The 20,563-nt window shown below is 35.6% G+C and overlaps 1 protein-coding gene across 7 annotated transcripts; it reads left to right on the forward strand.

Annotated features, from left to right (window-relative positions):
- Positions 1-149: 149 nt before the first annotated feature.
- Positions 150-19,579, forward strand: LARP7 (La ribonucleoprotein 7, transcriptional regulator). Of its 7 annotated transcripts, none has more exons than XM_027103556.1 (13): positions 150-307; positions 6,365-6,575; positions 7,110-7,210; positions 7,283-7,366; positions 7,500-7,664; positions 7,743-7,836; positions 7,913-8,257; positions 8,336-8,480; positions 10,365-10,516; positions 11,304-11,422; positions 14,789-14,948; positions 15,196-15,287; positions 19,212-19,579. In XM_027103556.1, the coding sequence occupies exons 2-13, from the start codon at positions 6,374-6,376 to the stop codon at positions 19,290-19,292; spliced, it is 1,740 nt and encodes a 579-aa protein (XP_026959357.1). In that variant the 5' UTR covers positions 150-307; positions 6,365-6,373; the 3' UTR covers positions 19,293-19,579. The 7 variants fall into 7 exon arrangements, with proteins under 7 accessions (XP_026959357.1, XP_026959363.1, XP_026959362.1 ...); XM_027103562.1 differs by having other exon boundaries at positions 11,304-11,359; XM_027103561.1 differs by having other exon boundaries at positions 7,916-8,257.
- The last annotated feature ends 984 nt before the right edge of the window (positions 19,580-20,563 follow it).

The following is a 20,563-nucleotide window of genomic DNA, read 5'->3' on the forward strand; positions in this document are numbered from 1 at the left end:
CAATATTTAGCCCGCCCACCACCGCCCCGGCGAGAACCGCCGTTTTCAAACCGCCAATCAAATTCTTCATCGTCTGCGAGCCTCCGCAGCGGCCGCCTTCTCCGATGCCCCGCCCCGCACGCTGAGGCAGCCCACGCCTGTGACGTAAACGACAGACGCACAGTCGCTGGGCCTGTCTTTTCCGAGGCGTACGGAAGAACGGTGTCGCTCCTCCTATGACGCGAAAACAACTACGACTTTAAGGATCGGGAGACGCGAAGGACTGAAGGACGCAGTCTCTGGCCCTGTATTTTGGGAATTGGACGGAGTAAGTTCTAAGTGGACTATAGGGTCGCCCAGGTTAGGTGAGGTCTGAATTTCTCTCAGTCCTTTTTTATGCAGCCCATTCTATCATCTGTCCTCACCCCGCCCCCTCCCATCAACCGTCAGTTTGCTCGTCGTAGTGCTCTGTGCGCACGCGCAAAAGTCCTCCGGCAGCCCTTGTAGTTCCCAATTTTCAGTGATTGGGGGCGCGTGTTGTCCGGTGTTGGAAGGTTCGGGGCCGTCCAGCGTTTGGCGGCGTCCGTGCGGAAGCACGGGTACCGAGAGGGGCAGTAGTCAAAAGTAAAATTGCTTTACTTCACAGGTTCGAGTTTTGCTGGCTAAAAGATACCGAATGTGAGGACTTGTATTTTAAAATTAAGTCATTTTCTTTCTCAGAACTTTAGTCCTTGTCATTCAGAGAGCTGAAAATCCAGTTATGGAAGGAACAAATAATAAGCGTTAAATAGTGTACCTAGTACGTTAATAGACTTACTTAAGAGAAAACAGATGAGGAGGCAGTTGATTACGGGAGACGTGGTAGTGGAAGGCTAGAAAGAGTAAGATACCATTTAACCTGGGCCTTGAAAATTGTATAGAAGTTTATAAGGCAAGGAAGACGAGAAGACTCATTTAAAGCGAAGGCCCAAGAGACAAGAAAGTTTTTGGGTACTGCTGAATAGTCAGCTGTGACTAGAACAATGGTTCTTAACCTTTTGGGCACACCATTTCCTTTTAAAACATGATTTTAAAGCTGTGGATGAGCCTCCCAGGAAAATGCATGTACATGTGAAAACATTTTGCTACAACTTTTTCTAAGAAAAATTGTGGAAGACGTTGAAATGGCCCATTTTATATATATATATATATATATATATTCACACACACATATATGTGGTGTCTTGTCTAGCTCACTGTTCAAGGTTATCTCTGCCTTTCATCGTCATTGAGCTATTTTACAATTGTGTAAGTTGTAGAAAACAATAATGGAAATCAGTCTTGCAATTATTGCCTTGAGTAGTATTGCAATCTATTTTAACAAATTCATTTCAACATTCCTGATTGCTTGTACTTGTGCATGTCTAATTTTTGAGTTCTCCTTTGAAAAGGAGTTTTTGAGTAATTCCTTTTAACCAGGAGTTAAAAACTCCTGGTTTTTAACACTTGGCTAGTTCCCTGGTTAATTGCTTAAATAAAATCTTTGACATGTGATCATTTTATATATGTAGAAGAGTCATGATTTCACCTTTTCTTTAAAATTTATCTTTTGAAAATTTCATGGGATTCACAAGAATTCTTGAAATCCCTCGCAAATTCCATGGGCTTCAGATTAAGGATTTCTGAGTCAGAACATAGAGCACATGGTAACAGGTTGCAAGAAGGTCTACTAAGAGGTAGGCAGTGTGGGAGTCAAGCATACCTGAGCTTACTTACCCAGCTAGCTTTAGCCAAGTCACTTAATCTTTGAGCCTTTGTAAAAAGAAGTTAAAAGAACCTAGAGGGATTATGAGGATTTAGAACAACGTATGTAAAGTAACTGACATTGTTACACGGTAACTTTTATTTGTTTAAAGCCCATGAAACCAGTTCATTCATTTAACAATTTTTTAAAACCACAGATTATGTTACTAGAAGGTGCTGAGGAGTTTCTAATGTTGGAAGTTTTAATGTCAGAGTCAGAAAATTAGATCTGTGTTTTAGACAAGTTACACAGCTTCTGTGAAGGATGGATGACTTCTAGAACAATTTATAAACTAGTTCCATACTGTTGTGACAGTAGTTGTGGAAAACAGTGGATGGAGATAAGAGCCATTCCAAAGGTTGAATTGATAGTACTTAATAACAGATTGGTAAATGATAAAATGATAATAAATAATAATGCTTACATATTATTGAGTGTGTGCTATATAGCAGCAATGGGAAATGGTTTATTTATTTTGATTAATTCTTACAACTCTATTATGCAGGTATAATTTTTATTCACATTTTATAGACCATAGAAAGATGAGGTAACTTGCTCAAAATCCATACAGCTAGTAAATAGCTTGCTTGGTTAACTAAGTGGAATATGTCATCCTTAAATAAAATGAGGATGGTGAGAAGAACAGTCATGGGTAAGAAAGATAATAAGTTTGATTTGGAATATATGGAATGACAACACACATATTTGTTATCATAGGACATTGAGAAAGTAAACTATGAAGATCAAAATTGTAACAAAAATACTGCCATGTAACTTCCTGATCTTCTGCAACCATTGTGTAGGGAAGCTAACTTGTACCATAGCTTGTTATTTCCTGTTTAATTCATGTCTTCCCCTAAAGTGAAGGTATATTTGATTATCTATAGAATATATTTTTAAGATTAAAATTTGCAGATGAGTGTTATTCACACTAGGCAAGATTTTCTGAACTTAATTCTCCAAGCCACAAAAAATTCTTTAGGAGAAGGAAAGAAGGAGAGTATCTGGGCTGAGATATGAGAATGATGGGAAAAGTCTGATTTCTGGGAGAATTGTGACTTTCTGTGTTTATGCAGTTCTGTCCGCTATTTCCTTAGATGGTGGCTTTGACGATGCAAAGAAGTGGAGAGCTGGTAGTCTGCCCTCTATAATTTGTAGTTTTTTCAGAAGGAAAGTTAGCGTGGACCCTGCTGTAGTGACAGTCATACCCTACATTTGACCCCCTAACAAAATAACTTGAAATGCTTAACACTTTACAGTTTATTAGATCCTTTTAGATATATTATTTAGCTATTCAACAAATGCTGAGGTTGTGATCAAACTGAAGTCTCTACCTTCATAGTGTTTTATTCTAGTGAGGCAGACAGGCAATAGAATTATAATTCCAGTTAGGGATAAGAGGATACAAGTGTAGAAAGTGGTGACTAAGGGGGCGGGTGGGGTTAAGGTTGGCTGGGAGGGGATATTTTAGATTGGGTGAAAGAGAAAGCCTCTTTGAGAAAGTGACATTTGCAGAGACCTGAATGAACAAGGAAGTAATCCCTGCAGGTGTGGCAGGGAAGCTAGAGAGCAACAGGAACCTTGAGATGGGAATGGCCTTAGCTTGTTTAAAAAGGAACAAAAAGATGGTATGTTGTGGTTGGAATGAGCACCCTGGAAGAAGTTGCGAGTGATGAAGTTAGAGCGAGATCCCCAGGCCAGATGGAATAGGGCCTGTAGGCCACAGTAAGGATTTTGGATTCTATTCGGAGTGTGATAAGAAACGTGTGGAGGATTTTGTTCAAGAGATTGACATTTTATGTACATATTTAAATGATTATTCCAGCTGCTATCTGGAAAATTGATGATAATGGAAGAAGAGTAGAAGCAAGCAAATGTTAGGATGTGTTTGCAGAAGTTCAGGCAAGACACCGTGATAGCTTGGAACAGGTGGTTGTGATGGAAGAAATGAGAAAGATTCATATTCAGTATGTATTTCGAAAAGGTAGAGCTAACAGAAATGCTAATGAATTGGCTATGGGGTGTGAAGAAAGAAGAATTAAGAATTTCAGTGTTTTTGCCCTCTCAGCAATTTTGTCACTGGTGTTTTCTGAGGTGGGGAAAACTAGGCAAAAAATAGGTTTGTTAAAATTAGAGAGTTCAATTTCTGCCAATTTAAGCTTGAGATACGCAAGAAATAAACAAGTGAAGAGGTCAAATGGACAGTTCCATGTTGGAATGGGGAGCTAATGGGAAAAGTCAGAGAAAAGATAGATTTGTGAAACATCAGCATAGAGCCAAGGAACTTCAAGCCAGACACCCTCTGAAAGGAGGTCTGTGTAGATAAGAAGGGGGCTCAGGACTGAATGCAATCCTAGGCAGCATGTAAAGGTAGAGCGGAGTAGGAGGGTCCGGAAAAGGAAATTGAGAAGAATGCTCCTGGAAGCTAAAGGAAGAAAACGTTTTCAGTGAGGGAGTTACCGACTGCGGATGCTGCTGAGAGGTCCGGTAGACAGCGGAGATAATTGTTTTCAGTTTCATTAGAAAGGTGGAAAGGAAAGCCTGACAGGATGGGTTGGAGTGGGAGTGCGAGGTGAGGACTGTGGTTATGCAGCACTGAATGACACCTGATTGTCTTTCTAATGATTAATTCTGACATATTCCTCCTTTTTTTTTTTTTTTTTTTGCGTTACGAGGGCCTCTCACTGTTGTGGCCTCTCCCGTTGCGGAGCACAGGCTCCGGACGCTCAGGCTCAGCGGCCCTGACTCACAGGCCCAGCCGCTCCACAGCATGTGGGATCCTCCCGGACCAGGGCACGAACCTGTGTCCCCTGCATCGGCAGGCGGACTCTCAACTACTGCGCCACCAGGGAAGCCCCATATTCCTCCATTTTATGAGTTATGCTAGCATCATCTAAATAAATACTTCATTACTTGTATATTTAAAAACTTGGTGCTTAGCCAATCAGCGGAAGCCTATTTTAAAAATACCAGAATACTCTTCTATTGACTTTGGTCAATAGAACAAAAGTCAAAAAGCCTATTTTAAAAATACCAGAATACTCTTCTATTGACTTTGGCATATTTAGTTGGAGATTGAAGTGAAATGCATTAATGGCTTTGTACCCTCTTACCGGATGTCACTTTGAAACACTATTTCTGGTACTGTCTGCAACATCACTGCTGCAGTGACAGATTCTAACTGACAGACTCAGGAGACACAAATAGGCTTTAATCTAATACTGTGTTTACTGAGCTTTAAAGGATACAAGGCAGAAGATACAGTGGAGACAGAATCTTCATCTCATCTGGAGTCCTAGCCCCAGCATTTACTCAAATCCACTGCTTCCCCTGCCCCCAGCCCTGCCATCTACAGTAGACAAGTATGGCTTCCACAGATAAAGGCAAACGGTGTTTTGGGTCACCTTGATATGTAAAAGCTTTAGCCCTTTTGCCCACCAATCTACTGTGTCATTCTGGTCACAGCCTTAAGGACTGCATACCAGCTAATAGCAGCGCCCAACCCAGTGCGACAGAGGAGACAGATGACTCTCCCCATTTGTCTTAATGCTCCTGTTTCCAAAAAACCATGTTATGGGAGACCGAGATTATTCTTAGGCAAGGCTGCATCACCCCAGGCCTCATGTTAAGCCTTTGCTCATCTACTCATTTTTGTGTGCATACCTTTAGTGATTCAACTAAGATGACACAATTCATTCAACAAATTTTTGAATGAGTACTGTGTACCAGGGACTGGGGATTCACCAGTAAGCAAAAGAGACAAAAATCTGATTTCATCAATCTTACATTCTAGGAAGGATAAAGAATAAACAAATGTATAGTAATAGGGTTATGGGAGATCTCACTGAGGTGACATTTGAACAAGACTTAAGCAAGTGAGGAAGCAAGCCATGTTATCTAGGGGATAATTTTAGAAAGAATAGCAAGATTCAAAAATCCCTCAGTTCAGTTTGCCAGCTGAGTTGTAGCTACAGCTAGAAAAGCAGCATGGCTGGAGTGGAGGGAGCAAAGAAGCATGCACAGTGACTTGAGGAATGAGGGGGTTGAAAGTTCCTGACCAAGAAATAAACACTGGGACAGGAAGGTCACCTGAAAAAGAGATGGTGGATTCTGTGACTTATCAGTTGAATTCTGCTTCTAGTAAACAAATTAACATTTTTAAAAATCAAGAATCAATTTTTATTTCATTAGAAGTTGTATTTTAAAATGCAAATAACTTTTTTGAGGTTTTTCAAAATGTTTCAGTTCCTAATGATATACTTTGAGATATAAATGTAGACATAAATTATACTAGGATAATCTGGTTCTGCAGTTTAAGACATAAAATCCTGAAGCTGTGCTCCATAACATAGGAGGTAAATTATTTTTAAAGTAAAAACAAGGCCAAATGAGAAGTGAACGAGAAAGAACTAAAAAAAAAAAAAACCACTCAAGAAGGCCAATGAAAGTTTCCTCAGCTGATGGTGAAAAATGAAGTGTTCCCCTGAAGTTTGTTCTCTGGCAGTCAAATTTGAGTCCATTTCCCTTCAGTCAAAGGCTAAACTAAACATTTTTTCCGTATTACTAATTACTTGTACTGAGTTGATATTTACCTTTTCCCAGTTGACAGGAATGGAAACTGGAAGTGGAAATCAAGAAAAAGCACTGGAAGAGGAAAGCACTGAAAAGAAAAAAGAAGTAGAAAAAAAGAAAAGGTCTCGGGTAAAACAGGTGCTTGCAGATATTGCAAAGCAGGTGGACTTCTGGTTTGGAGATGCAAATCTTCACAAGGATAGATTTCTTCGAGAGCAGATAGAAAAATCTAGAGATGGATGTAAGTTTGCTTCAGTGTATAATTGAACTAGTTTTAAGAGGTGTATCTACTTCTAAGATAGTTTATGGAATTCTATAATGTAGTGTATATATAGCATCAACTCCACTATGCTTGTGTAATGTGTATAATTTTAGGAGAACTATTGTAGGCCACTTTTTATATAGCCTTTATATTTTTACAGTTAAAGACTCACTAGCCTCTAGCAACTTCAAAGCAGATGAACATTTACCACGCATGTTTATTTGAGAATGCATAGAGGTATGTGCAGGATTCAGACAGAAAGGCATTTTACCTAGTCTGCATTTCAAAACACCTTTGACTAGTTTTGAAGGGAAGTTGTATCAATTTTCTGTTATGAATGTATAACTGTGACCAGTAAGGCTGTGTCTAACTTAAGGGGCAGATTTAATTCATCCCAAGTACCATTATATCCTGCTGGTTTATATTTTTAATGTTTTCTTTTTATTTTTAATGTTTATATTTTTAATGTTTTCTTTTTAATTATATTTATTCACTTTAACTTGTTTTCATTAGATGTTGATATATCACTTCTTGTGTCATTCAACAAAATGAAAAAATTGACCACTGATGGAAAGTTAATAGCCAGAGCACTGAAAAATTCAGCTGTTGTAGAGGTAAGAATTGTTACAACTTATTATGTCACATTATATTGTATTAGTGTATTAACCTTATTTACTGTTTTAAAGCTGGATTTAGAAGGCACCAGAATCAGGAGAAAAAAGCCTCTGGGTGAAAGACCAAAGGATGAGGATGAGCGGACTGTGTATGTGGTGAGCCATTTTTCTGGAAAAGCTCAGAAGTGTTGTCCCCAAAAAAACAACAGAAACATTTTAATATTCAGTTAAGTAAAACTTTATTTTAAGATTTAACATTTTATTTAATATTGCTTCTAATTTATCATAGGAATTACTTCCCAAAAATGTTAATCACAGCTGGATTGAAAGAGTATTTGGGAAATGTGGCAATGTTGTTTATATAAGTATACCACATTATAAGTCTACTGGAGATCCAAAGGGATTTGCCTTTGTGGAATTTGAGACAAAAGAACAAGCAGCAAAAGCTATTGAGGTAGGTCCAGAACCTAAAACAAAGGAAAAGAAAATAACCAACTGTTTTAAATAGTAACAAAATTTTATTTCATTTCAGTTTCTTAATAACCCACCAGAGGAAGCACCAAGAAAACCTGGTGTATTTCCCAAGACAGTGAAAAACAAGCCCATTCCTGCCCTTAGAGTAGCTGGTGAGTTATTAAATATTTTTAAAGTAGATGTAGTTGAAGTAAAATAATAAATAATAAAAAGATAAAATTGTTACAGAAGAAAAGAAAAAGAAAAAGAAGAAGAAAGGCCGAATGAAGAAAGAAGACAGTATCCAGACCAAAGAGTCAAATATGGACCCAAGCAAGGAAAGCGTCTGTAAAAAAAGATCGAGGACCACATCTGAGGGCTCTGAAGTAGAGGTTACTGAAGCCCAAAAGCCACCCACAAAGAAGAAGAAAAAACGAGAAAGAACTGAAGTATCCAGCTTACCTTTAGGCAAAACAGGGAAGAGAAAGAGAAGTAGCTCTGAAGATGCAGATTACCTAACTCCCAAATCAAAACTTAAAAAAGTGGCTCAGAAAGACATTAAAAAAGCTTCAGAAGTTTGTAAAGAAAACAAAGGTATTTCTAACTTTAAGCTTACGATTAGATAAATAAGGTTCTTTTTTTCTTAACTCACGACTTTATTTTTTAATTTAGAATTAGAAGTCTCTACTGAAGAGGAAAAAGACACTGGAGATATAAAAGATGGATCCCTCTTGAAAGCAAAAAGAAAGCATAAGAAAAAACATAAAGAGAGACATAAAATGGGAGAAGAGGTTATACCATTACGAGTACTATCAAAGTAAGTCAGCGGTACAAATTATATTGTTGGCATTTGACACACTCCATCACCATTGCTAAAGTGCAATTCCAATTTGTATTGAACAGAGTTGCATATTAGCAACAGTAATGGCCTGAAGCCATGATCTGCAGACAAGTTGCTTTAACACGATTGGGGTTTAAAAAGGAACCACCACACTAAAACATGGAAGCACTTATTTTTTATCAAGTCACAGCAAGTGCCTCCATGTTAAAGTAGAGGGTGTTCCTTAATAGATTTAGAAGCACAGCTTTAATGTATCATAGACCGGCCATTCAGTTAAGTACTCCTGAAGTTTTCTTGAAGTTAAAATGAAAAAGGAAGACTTACCATCACTAAAACATGGAAGCACTTACTTTTTTAGTTTCAAAGCAAGTACATCCACGTTTAAGTGGTGGGGAGCCCAGTCTTGGGAAGAAAAATAAAAATCATGAACGTCCTTTGACCTGTAAAGGAAATTTAGAAAATAATCTGGGATCAGAACAAACGCATCAGTTTGGACCTGTCCGACAAAGATATACGAAGTTAAATTAAGTAAAATTTCATTGTAAGGATTATATATTTTTATCCTTTATTCAAAATTTAACAAGCAATGCTGTATTTTCATTATTTTATTTTCAGAGCTTCACTAGTAGCCAGTTTCAACAGTTTAATCCTATAAAAATCTGAATCCTTGAAAGTGTCGGTTTGGGGACACCTCCACTGAAACATGGAAGCACTTACTTTTGTTTTACACAGCAGGTACCCCCATGTTAAAGCAAAGGGGATCCCCTTGGCTTCTGTAAATTAGAAAGGTTGCCATCTCGAATCCGGAGGCATAATTTGGATTCACTTCTACTAAAACATGGAAGCACTTACTATTTTAAAAGTCACAGAAAGTACTTCCATGTTAAAGTTAAAGGGAGTCCATCTACTCAAGGGGTGAGAGATAAGTAGAAGAAAGCAAATGGCATACCTTTTAGAAGAGAGTTTTTCTTAACCTTCCTGGATTACTTTCCAAAGAATCCAGTTTTCCTCTTGGAGGGTTAAAAGGCAAGGACTTTGGGTACTTCTATTTATACTATTCTTAACTCCTGAATTCCTTTTGCCTTTTTATCTCAGAGAATCATTACAAGAGCCCTTTGTTATTCTAATGTATCAGCTCTCAGGGAATGTATGGTCCTGGGTGGGTCTGGATACTTTTTTTTTTTTTTGAAGTATACAGATGTCAATGTTAACAGCTAAAACCATTACCACAGATATTCTCCTCTTTAAAAAAAAAAAAAAAATCCCCTATCTGCTTGTTTGATGGCATAGATTAGGGTAACAATGAGTACTCCTGCAGAGCCAGGCGAGGCATTGTGTTTCTATCTGGAGGAGCTCTAGCTGTTTGAAGAAACATCTTACACGTTAAATGTATGTAAATAAATAAATTGCTTCCATGGGGTGTTTTTTTCTTCTTAGAAATTCCTTTTGACTCAAATAAATACTAAGGAATGTTGTCTCTCAAATTGGAAGCAGTTTAACAAATCTTTAAATTTTGATTTCTCATTTTTTCCCCAAAGTTGACTGACTTTTCTAGTAAATGTTACTAGTTAATTAATTCAATACTTTTAGTTTCATCAATTCAGATATTTGAAACATACTCAAGAATTGAATCATCAAATATAAAACATTTAATCTGAATGTTGGGGCAAAGGGAACTCCCCTTTGTTTGTTTGCCAGATGGACTTAGAACTCAGGAAATAATTTGAGTGTAAGTGTTTAAAGAAAGAAAGGTTGGGAGGAGGAGTGATTGTAAGTCACTGAATGTCTGTATTAGATACTTACTTTTTATTTAATGATCTATTGTCACTATTTTAAAACTACAGTGTTTTTTCATTATAGGACCCAATGGCTGGATTTGAAAAAAGAGTATTTAGCACTGCAAAAAGCTAGCATGGCTTCTTTAAAAAAAACAATATCCCAAATAAAATTAGAGTCAGAAATGGAAACAAACCATGGAGTACCTACTAAGTCCGAAATGAAAAATGAAAAAAGTAAGCATCACTGTGATAGTTTTTGTATCATTATATTGTACTTACACTAAATGTACTTTCTGAGTTATTATATGATAAACTTTAGTTTTAAAAACTTGATTATACAATGCTTGTTATTAGAAAAATTACTGATTTGTCAAGTTGTCCTGACGTGATTTATTCTTAACATAAGAATATTTGAAGGGTTCATTTTAAACAATCTTTTTTAATCATATAAGTTTTCTCTACAGTTTTCATTATTAATCAAATTTAGTAATGAGTGCCTAGTTTGAGTTGAGCAGGTTTATAGAAACAAAGATGATAATTTCTCACCTGACATGTTACTCCTTGGTATTAACCACAAGCAGGAACAAATTAAAACAAGATTTTTGTGAAATCTTCAATATTAGGATATATTTTAAATTCCTGTAAGTTGAAAATATAAATTTCACATTTGAATTGTAATTTATATACAATATTCTTATATATTATCCTATGCCTGTTTATTTCTTCACTTAGTAAAGCACTTTGTTACTTGGTTCATTGTAAACGAGCTTTTTTTTTTATTAAGGTTTTACAAGTGCTCTTCTAATGGTAAAAGTTTGCATTTACAATAATAAAGGTTTTTGTATTTTACTTCATGCTGATCTGCAATAAATAGTATAACTTACAACATGATGACTTTATGAGTAAATTTAATTATTTAAATCAGGCTGAGAAATCATTATTGTTATTCTAAAGTGGGCCTCCTAAGGGTTAAATTATTAAGTGTAAGAGATTTATTTCTGGTCTTCTTCTTTTCAAACAGCAGACAGTGAAGAGGGTGGTCCCCAGGAGAAGGTTAATGCAGCAGGACCACAGTTTGTGAGTGGTGTGATTGTGAAGATCATTAGCGCTGAGCCTTTACCTGGCAGGAAACAAGTCAGGGTAATGCTTTTGTATCCCCAGGATAGTTGTTTCTCTTTCCTCTAAAAAACTCCCCCATGTGAAGGTGTTTTGAATGTGGAAAATGAAGCAAATCAAATTAGAATTTGTTCTCTTGTGATAAACTGATTACTGGTTTTGATTCCATAATAACCCTTAAGTTTGACTTGAAGCAAATTCTAAAGACTGAAATTCCTCACTGGATCAAATTTACAGTGAATATAGTTTAATCCATTTATAGGAAAAGAGCAATTTGTACTTATTTTTATTGGTGCCCTTAATGGTGGTTGTATAGTTGGATAAGGAAACCATACTATAGTTATTATAACTAACAGGGTAGATAAAGTAAAATGTTTTCCAGTATTCATTTTTTAGGGGACTTCCTCTGTTTTCAGAAAAACCTAGAGAAACTAGATTTTAGGAAAATACTTAGTGCTAAAACTTTTTTAAATATTTAATCAACATTAGAGTTGGTTTGAAATAATTTTTAAAATAAAATTGTAATTATCTGCCGTTGTCTGGTTTGGAGCAAACTAGAGAATTTGTAATTTGTTTTCATTAGAGCTCTTAGCTTTCAATAGATTCCTAAAAGATTTTGTGACTTAAAACAAGTCAGAACGATTTCGGAATAAAAGGGATAATATGCATATTTTTCACTTACCATGGGCTTAGTTTATTTTTGTCTGTTAATGAATCCTCTTGGGAATAGAAATTTTTTTTCCTGAAAGGCACGGGTTTTTTTGGAGAAAAGAGCCTTTAAATTTTTTATTTTTAAAAATTTTTGGTATTTTTAATCCATGCTGATTATTTTAAAAATTTGAAACAATTACAGAAAAGTGTGAACTATTTTCCAAAGCTCCAAAACTTTTACATGCATATGCAAATAAATCTTTATTTCTACACAATTTACACTTTAAATTGCTATTCATATGGTACTAGTCTTCTTTTTTCACTTTATAAAGTTATCTTTTACAGCATTTTGTACCAGCACAGCAATATTCCTTTCTTATTCACATATTCCTTTGAGTGGGAGTACCATATTTTATTTACTTTTAAACCTTGTCACCCATTTAGGTAAGACGCTTTCTTTTTAAACTATATAACATGTTCTGTAACGTAGCAAATATATTTAAAATTCTTATACTGACATCAGCACCATGTAGTATATTGTTTTGCTTTTGCATAGACTCTTAGCAGTCACATTTTTTGACTCGCATAACCATTAAGGTTGCTCATTGTAACCATCTGTAAGCACTCTTCATCTGAAACCCGATCCCCTAAAATCCTGTAGCTGTCACTAACACAAAATTTAGATTCTCATTACAGTATTAAACCTGGTCAATCCCAAATTGGTATTACCAGCTTGCATTTCAAGTTTGGTCACAGTATAGACTTTCAAATAAGAAGGATAAAAAATTGAGGATGTAAACGCTGCTGTGGTTAGTCAGATTGAAAAAGATTTAACAGAAAAATTACACAAAGTTTGTTATTTGGAATGACTGACATAGGTTTAATTATATTTATCTAATAGCTTTTATTATCTAAATGGTAATTATGTCAATTATAGATTCTTCATTTATGATCACCAAAATCGTAAAATAACTGCATTAACCAAGTTAGTAATTACTTACATTTTGCTGGAACAAAAACTGAGCTACGATTGTTACTGCTGTCTGTGACTTGCCCATGTGATTACCAGGTTAATTTGTCATTCTAAGAAGGGTTTTAAATCCGGAGATTAGCCTGACATTATAATGGATATTTAGTAAATATCTTTTGAATTGTAGTAATCTAATCTGTCTGATAAATCAATTATAAAACTCTAACTACTACCAATGAACACATTAAAATTTCATCACTTCATACCATAGTTTCTTGCTTTGTGTCTAAATTTAATACTGAATAGATAGAGAAATGGGAAGAATTAGCAGGTATATTTCTCTCCAGTTCTCTTAATTTTTTTTTCATTGAATTAGCATACATTTATTAAGAGCCTATTTTGTGATAGGCAGTGTTTTAAGTGTTGGTATGAATTAAGATATAGTCCCTGGCTTGTACATAAGCACAGGTTTTTACTACTTTATAAACTTTTCTTATGAAAAAATATTTCCAGGTATTGCTCAGTTCTTTTTGTAATTCATACTTTAAAAATCCAATGTCTAAAAGTAATCTAGGAAATTCTCTGGCAGTTCACTAGTTAGGACTCCGCGCTCTCACTGCTGAGGGCCCGGGTTCAATCCCTAGTCGGGGAACTAAGATCCCACAAGCTGCATGGCGGGGCCAAAGAAAATAATAAATGTTTTAAAATAAATAAATAAAAGTAATCTAAATTAGTTGTGCCTTGAAATTTTGGGTTAAAACTAAAGGAGGTGAGGTGGGTAAGGCTTTTTTCCCCCAGTTGGGAACCTTCAGTTATTTCTTTAGCTTTATGAATGGAAGTTGATGAATTAAGAATTAGTGTAACATTCCTGCATAATTGCATTGCGTACACTCTAGAACCTGCTGTGAAAAAAAAAAAAGACTAGGAATGCAGGAATCTTGTTAATTTGCCCTCACAGCAGGCCATATAGGTAAAACTTTTCCTTGCTGTGTGACTCAACTTGTTTAGAAGAGGTTGCTTAGGTGTTTTTATCAGAGAATAAAAGCTCTTGAGCTATCTGTATTCCCATAGACTACTTGGGAACTACTTTGTATGTTCCTTGAAATGTTTTTCACAAGTGGTTATAAAAAGGTTACATATATTTTAAGTCATAAGTGTTTTGGTACAGGTAAGTGCAAACACACCTTCCTTCATCCCTTTTCGATTTTGTTTGTTTTTAATTTTACTCTTTAACTACACCCAGACTTGGAAACCTTCTTCTGAATTTGGAGTTGTATTTGTACATTCCGCTCTACAAATCTCTTTTCCTTATGCAATATTCCCATGCCAGTTAAGATTTTAAGGATGCTGTTGAAGGAAGGAAAGTTATTATTAGAGTTGATGTTAAATTGGTTCTCAGCTTTGTCCAAGTCACTTTTTAAGAGCATTCGTTTTGGGGGCTTTTTTTCTTTCTCGTTTTCTGTTTTTTTGTGGTTTTTTTTTTTGGTTTTTGGCCGCACTGTGTGGCTTATGGGATCTTAGCTCTCCGACCAGGGATTGAACCTGGGCCCTCAGCAGAGAGAGCACAGAGTCCTAACCACCGGACCTCCAGGAAATTCCCCATTTGTATATATTTAGAAGAAATGTTTGATATAGGATAGTTTCTCCTCATTTTAAATGACATATGGCTCAATTTTATAATAGATTCTAGTACAGCCATTGGAATAATTTTAAAATTATATTGAAACATTTTTATTATTTACTTTAAGCCTTTCTAAACTCTAACGCAGGATACTTTGGCAGTAATCTCAGAAGTTGTTTATGTTGATTTGCTGGAAGGAGATACAGAATGCCATGCTAGATTTAAAACTCCTGACGATGCTCAAGCGGTAATAAATGCATATACGGAAATTAAAAAGAAACACTGCTGGAAACTAGAGATTCTTTCTGGTAAAACTTTATAGAACATTCTTTTTCAACAATTCTTATTGTGGGGTGATTGTTCTATAATTTCTGAGTTTGGCTAATGAAACTACGTTGTTGGGTTTTTTTGGTACTATAATATGCATAAAGTAGCATTAATAAAATGAGACTATTCCGGTTCGGTTGTTGACAATATAAAGCCTTGAATATGTTTCTTCATCTGTATCCTTATGATCAGCATTTTCGTGGGGTTTTTTGTTCTGTTTTTTTTAAGGTGACCATGAACAGAGGTATTGGCAGAAGATTTTGGTAGATAGGCAGGCCAAACTTAATCAGCCTCGTGAAAAGAAAAGAGGCACTGAGAAGGTAATCAATTCATTTTTTTTTTTATTTCTCTAGATTTTGAAATATATGAAATTAGAATTATTTTCCACACAAGGGTATATAAGTTTATCTTTTTTAAAAAAGAAAATAGTGATGTAATTTAAATTTCTGGCTGCTTTCATTTATGGCTTTGTGGTGAATGATTATTTAAAGATTGTCTTAATGGTAAAAAACACAATGTACTTAGATTGTACTTTTTAAAAATATGAGCCTCCACAGATAAGATTGAGAGACTATGCATAACATTCCCTGTAGCAACGGTAAGCTTTATTCCTTTTTCTGTAGGCTAGCTGACAAGTGAAAGAAACAAACTTAAATAAGTACATTAAATAATTTAAAACAAGCCTCTCTTTCAATAATTTTATTTTAAATGACACTAAATTTATCAGATATTTATTGTTGCTAGTAAGCTGTCTAGTTTATTCTTTTAAAACATTATTATACATGTAAAGGTTAGAACATCTTAAAGTGCTTAGAATAAAATAGGGCACATAATAACTGTGCCCTATTATGTGCACATAGTAATAGTAATATTACTAGTATAAATTTTTTAATGTATATTGTAAAAATCGGTAAAATACGGAACGATGTACGTACATCCTTTTATGATTGATTAGCACTTGAAAGGTCATACTTTCTATGTTCTAGGTTTGTTGCTTTAGGGTCCTATTTATAAAATTCTTTGTTGTTTATTTTTTAATTGGAAAATTAAGTTTTTTCATCAGCGTTAGATAGCCTAGGATTCATTGGAATTTAAGATGATTTAGGAGGAGGTTTTCTACTGGTCTTTGTTAATTCTGTGAATGTGGACTAAATTTGCTGAGATGGGGAGGCCTCCCTTCTTAAGGACTCTTTCAGGTCCATAAGGTGTTAATTTCAAAGCCTGCTTGAGAGTATTTAAATGTTAATAAAATCATTAATCCAGAACTGACAACTGAAATGAAATCATTTTGTTAAATAATGCTTATCCTTCTAATTGGTGTGAAATTTCATTTAAATTGTATATATTTTTAAAACTAGAAATCAGAAAGTTTATTTTTCAGAAAGATTCCATCTCCACAAATTAAATTTGAGACAAGGAAATAAACACTGACTTAGGGAATTTTATAAATTGGGTTGGAAAGCAGTGAGTACATTGGGAGAGTTCTCATTTACCTCTTACACCATCAGGTTTATCATACACATGATTTGTGTGATAAACCTCTGAAAGTATAGACTCCTAGCTAAAGCTATGGATATAACTAGTTTGCTCATTTCATGAAATGAAAAAAAGGTACCACACAGAGAAGCTTCTCAGAGGAGAGGGGGTTAGACCGTAATTTAGTTTACTTCTTTCTTAATTCATTTAATTAATATTTTTGGTGCCAGTTTGTGTTAGCCACTGTTCTAGGAACTGAGTATATAGCTGTGAGTAACAAAGTCCCCTTCTTTGTTGAGGCTTAGAGGTAATATATTAATAAGTCAGATGATGACATGTGCTGTACAGAAAACTCAAAAGTATAATGGGATACATGAGATGAGATTGTCTGGGAAGTTCTATCTGCAAAGGTGACAGTAGAGGAGACCTTAGGGAAGTGAGCAAGCAAGTCAGGAAAATTTAGATGCACACGGCTTCCCTGGTGGCGCAGTGGTTGAGAGTCCGCCTGCCGATGCAGGGGACACGGGTTCGTGCCCCGGTCCGCGAAGATCCCACATGCCGCGGAGCAGCTAGACCCATGAGCCATGGCCGCTGAGCCTGCGCGTCCGGAGCCTGTGCTCCGCAACGGGAGAGGCCACAACAGTGAGAGGCCCATGTACGGCAAAAAAAAAAAAAAAAAATGTAGATGCACAGCTTTCCAGTAGGAGGCAACAGAAAGTGCAGAGGCCTTGGGACTTCCTTGGTGGTCCAGTGGTAAAGAATCTGCCTTCCAATGCAGGGTACAAGGGTTTGATCCCTGGTCGGAGAACTAAGATCGCACATGCCATGGGGCAACTAAGCCGGTGTGCCACAACTACTGAGCTCGCCGCCTCAACTAGAGGGCCCGAGTACCACAGACTACAGAGCCCATGCGCTGTGGAGCCTGCATGCCACAACTAGAGAGAAAAAAACCCGCAAGCCACAACTAGAGAGAAGCCCGCGTGCCGCAACTAAGAACTGACACAGCCAAAAATATAAATAAATAAAAATATTTTTTAAAAAAAAGAAGAAAGTGCAGAGATCTTGAAAGGAGATTGTGAGACTAGCTGGAGTACTGGAAGCAAGCATGTTAGTAATGGAAATTAAGTATTTTAGAAAAAATTAGCAGCCAAAAGTATAGCATAAATACCTCACTGACATGCCAGCCTACCGTTTCCACAGTAACATTATACTTGGTCCATAATTGAGTGAAAAAAAAGCACTAAAAAAAATCCTGGTTCTTATTTTCACATTGTGGAGGAGAAGGCTACTGGGGAAACTTTCCTGAGCTCTGGTCAGTTTACACAGAATTAAAAGACAAAAGAATTGGCAGAAATATTTTATTTTCTATGTATGATATTTTTACCCATAAAAATCAAGTACAGATAAGTTAAATTAAGACCTCTGACAAAAGATCAGTAAGATGAAGGAAAGATCTGCCAAAAGGGGTCTGATTCATTCTACCCAGACCAAATCTTTGTAGTGTACCCTATCGCTTTGAGCACGTTGGTAAAATTAGATAACAGGTACTGGAGACACAGTAAGGCTTTTCTCATTTCTCTTTAGTTTTTAAAACATATTTGAATTTTTTAATGTTTTTTTTTTGAATTTTTTAATGTTTTTATCAAAATGTTCTTTCCTTTACAAAGTACTGATAGGTTAGATATTAAGCAGGTATAGGTGGAATTCATAAAATCTGTGAAGAGCATATCGGTGTGACAGTTTTAAACACTTACATTTTGACTCACTTCACTGATTAAAAGGCTTTTAGTTTAATCTGAAAGTGATTTCCTGCCAGTGGTCACTTATCGCCAGTTTAAATAAACTATTTTAATGAATACTCATTAGAATCTGTGTTTTCAAGAGAATAAAATTTTCATTTCCTCCAAAGCTAAGTAAGATACCTTAAGTTTTTTTATCAAGAAAACTTCTGGAATATAAAGATATTTTAAATGTTCTTCTGCATTCCACATAATTTCATTTGCCTTCTTTAAAATTTTCAAGTATTTATGTAAGAGTGTAATTAATAAGTACTCTTAATAGCAGTTTCTTATTTGGAATATTTTTTAAATTTGTAAGCAAACCTTTGTGTAGCACTCAGCCCAAAATATGCTGTCTCATTCAAATAATATATGAATTTTCGAGCACAATATAATTATTAAAGACCACACATCATTTAAGAAGTGTCTTGATAATTAATACTCAAGCCCAAAGGGCTATAAAACAACAAATGTTGGTCCTTAAGCCTCCTAAAATGTCAAAAAAATTACGAGCATGGAATGTTTTTTTTTTTTTGTAATTTTATATTGTAGCATAATTGATTAACAATGTTGTGTTACTTTCAGGTGTAGAGCAAAGTGATTCAGTTATACATATACATGTATCTATTCTTTTTTCAAATTCTTTTCCCATTTCGTTTATTACAGAATATTGAGGAGTGTTCCCTGTGCTGTATAGTAGGTCCTTGTTGGTGGAATGGTTATTTTTAATTGAAAATTTTTTTAGTAATCTGGAACTAAAATGAGAGGATCTTAGGTAATTCAAAGGTTTAGTATCTATTTAATAAGCCATAATCTAGACACTTCTCTCTGTAACTGATTTGATGTAAGCTTAATTATCTCATTTGTTTTCTTCTTCCCCTTTTTAAGAAGTTTTATTCAAGCTAATAGTTATGAGATTTTTCTAGTCATAATTATCTTTCTCTTTTTACGTATCCAGTACATTCTAATTTCTGATTTCTTTCTCTGTAGTTAATCACCAAAGCCGAAAAGATCAGACTCGAAAAGACTCAACAAGCAAGTAAACACATTAGATTTTCTGAATATGATTGAAAAAAACATTTTGGTTCACCTCTTAAGATTTCACTGGATGCTAGAGCTATTCTTAGGGAATTCTTTTTTTTTTTTTTTTTACGGTAGTAATGTGTAATGAATGTTTTTCTAAAACCTACATTTAATTAAAAGAAATAGTTTTGTTCCTTAATTTGTAAACAAGATGTCTGTCCAGAGACAATTACACTGTATACCACAGTTTTTTCATTAAACATTGTATTTGTTGAAATTATCTGATATAAATTAACCTCAAAGTGATTTAGAAAATAAATGTGTTTTGAACATTATATTTTTTTCCAAACATTATCATTAATTTTGCTGTTTTGTATTACAAAAACAATAACATTTTTGCAAAAATAATAGTACTACATAAATAGTTTAGGAAACAATGTTTAACAGAGAACTCTCACTGTAGTTATTATTTTGTAGCTTGCTTTTTCCATTTCAAACATCTTAAATACATTTTCATGTTGATTTATGCAGAGACGTATATGTTGATATTTCATTCTGCTTATTGCACTTTGCCTATCTGAGCTTCCACTGAACAGACCATATGAACTGTTTCCAATTAAAATGTTAAGTGAGTTTGTTTTCATAAATGAAGCTAATAAACATTTTATTTTGGTTAGACAAAATAAAATGTACCAGATGCTGTGAACACAGAAAAAAAAAAATCTAGGAATCAGCCTTAGGCATAACTGAAGTCTGTCATTTTATTCGGGAAAATCACAGAATGGTATGTTGAAGGCCTTCCCAGAACTGAACCTGAAGGGCATGTATGTGACTGGCATGTTAATCTCTCACCAGGTATCAGGAAAGTACTCTGGACAGCCCTGGGGTTCATTTTCTTGGGTTATAAAGCCATTTTTAGTTCCATCAGCGTTGTCCAGCAGTGAAGGACTAATTTTGCTGTCCCTTCTATGCATTGTGGGAAGCAAAGGATCAAGAATCTATTCACTCCTATGGGCCAGAAATTTGAGGAAATTGGCTGCATCACTGGTTGGGATGACAACAGCTTATCAGTACCAAAAATAGGTATGCTGGGGCTTCCCTGGTGGCGCAGTGGTTAAGAATCTGCCTGCCAATGCAGGGGACACGGGTTCAAGCCCTGGTCCGGGAAGATCCCACATGCCATGGAGCAACTAAGCCCATGCGCCACAACTACTGAGTCTGTGCTCTAGAGCCCGCAAGCCACAACTACTGAGCCCACGCACCACAACTGCTGAAGCCTGCGTGCCTGGAGCCTGTGCTCTGCAACAAGAGAAGCCACG

The sequence above is a fragment of the Aethalodelphis obliquidens genome, unplaced genomic scaffold (assembly GCF_003676395.1).
Source record: "Aethalodelphis obliquidens isolate GAN/ISIS:26980383/991018 unplaced genomic scaffold, ASM367639v1 scaffold6, whole genome shotgun sequence".
In the NCBI taxonomy this organism is placed as follows: Eukaryota; Metazoa; Chordata; class Mammalia; order Artiodactyla; family Delphinidae; genus Aethalodelphis; species Aethalodelphis obliquidens.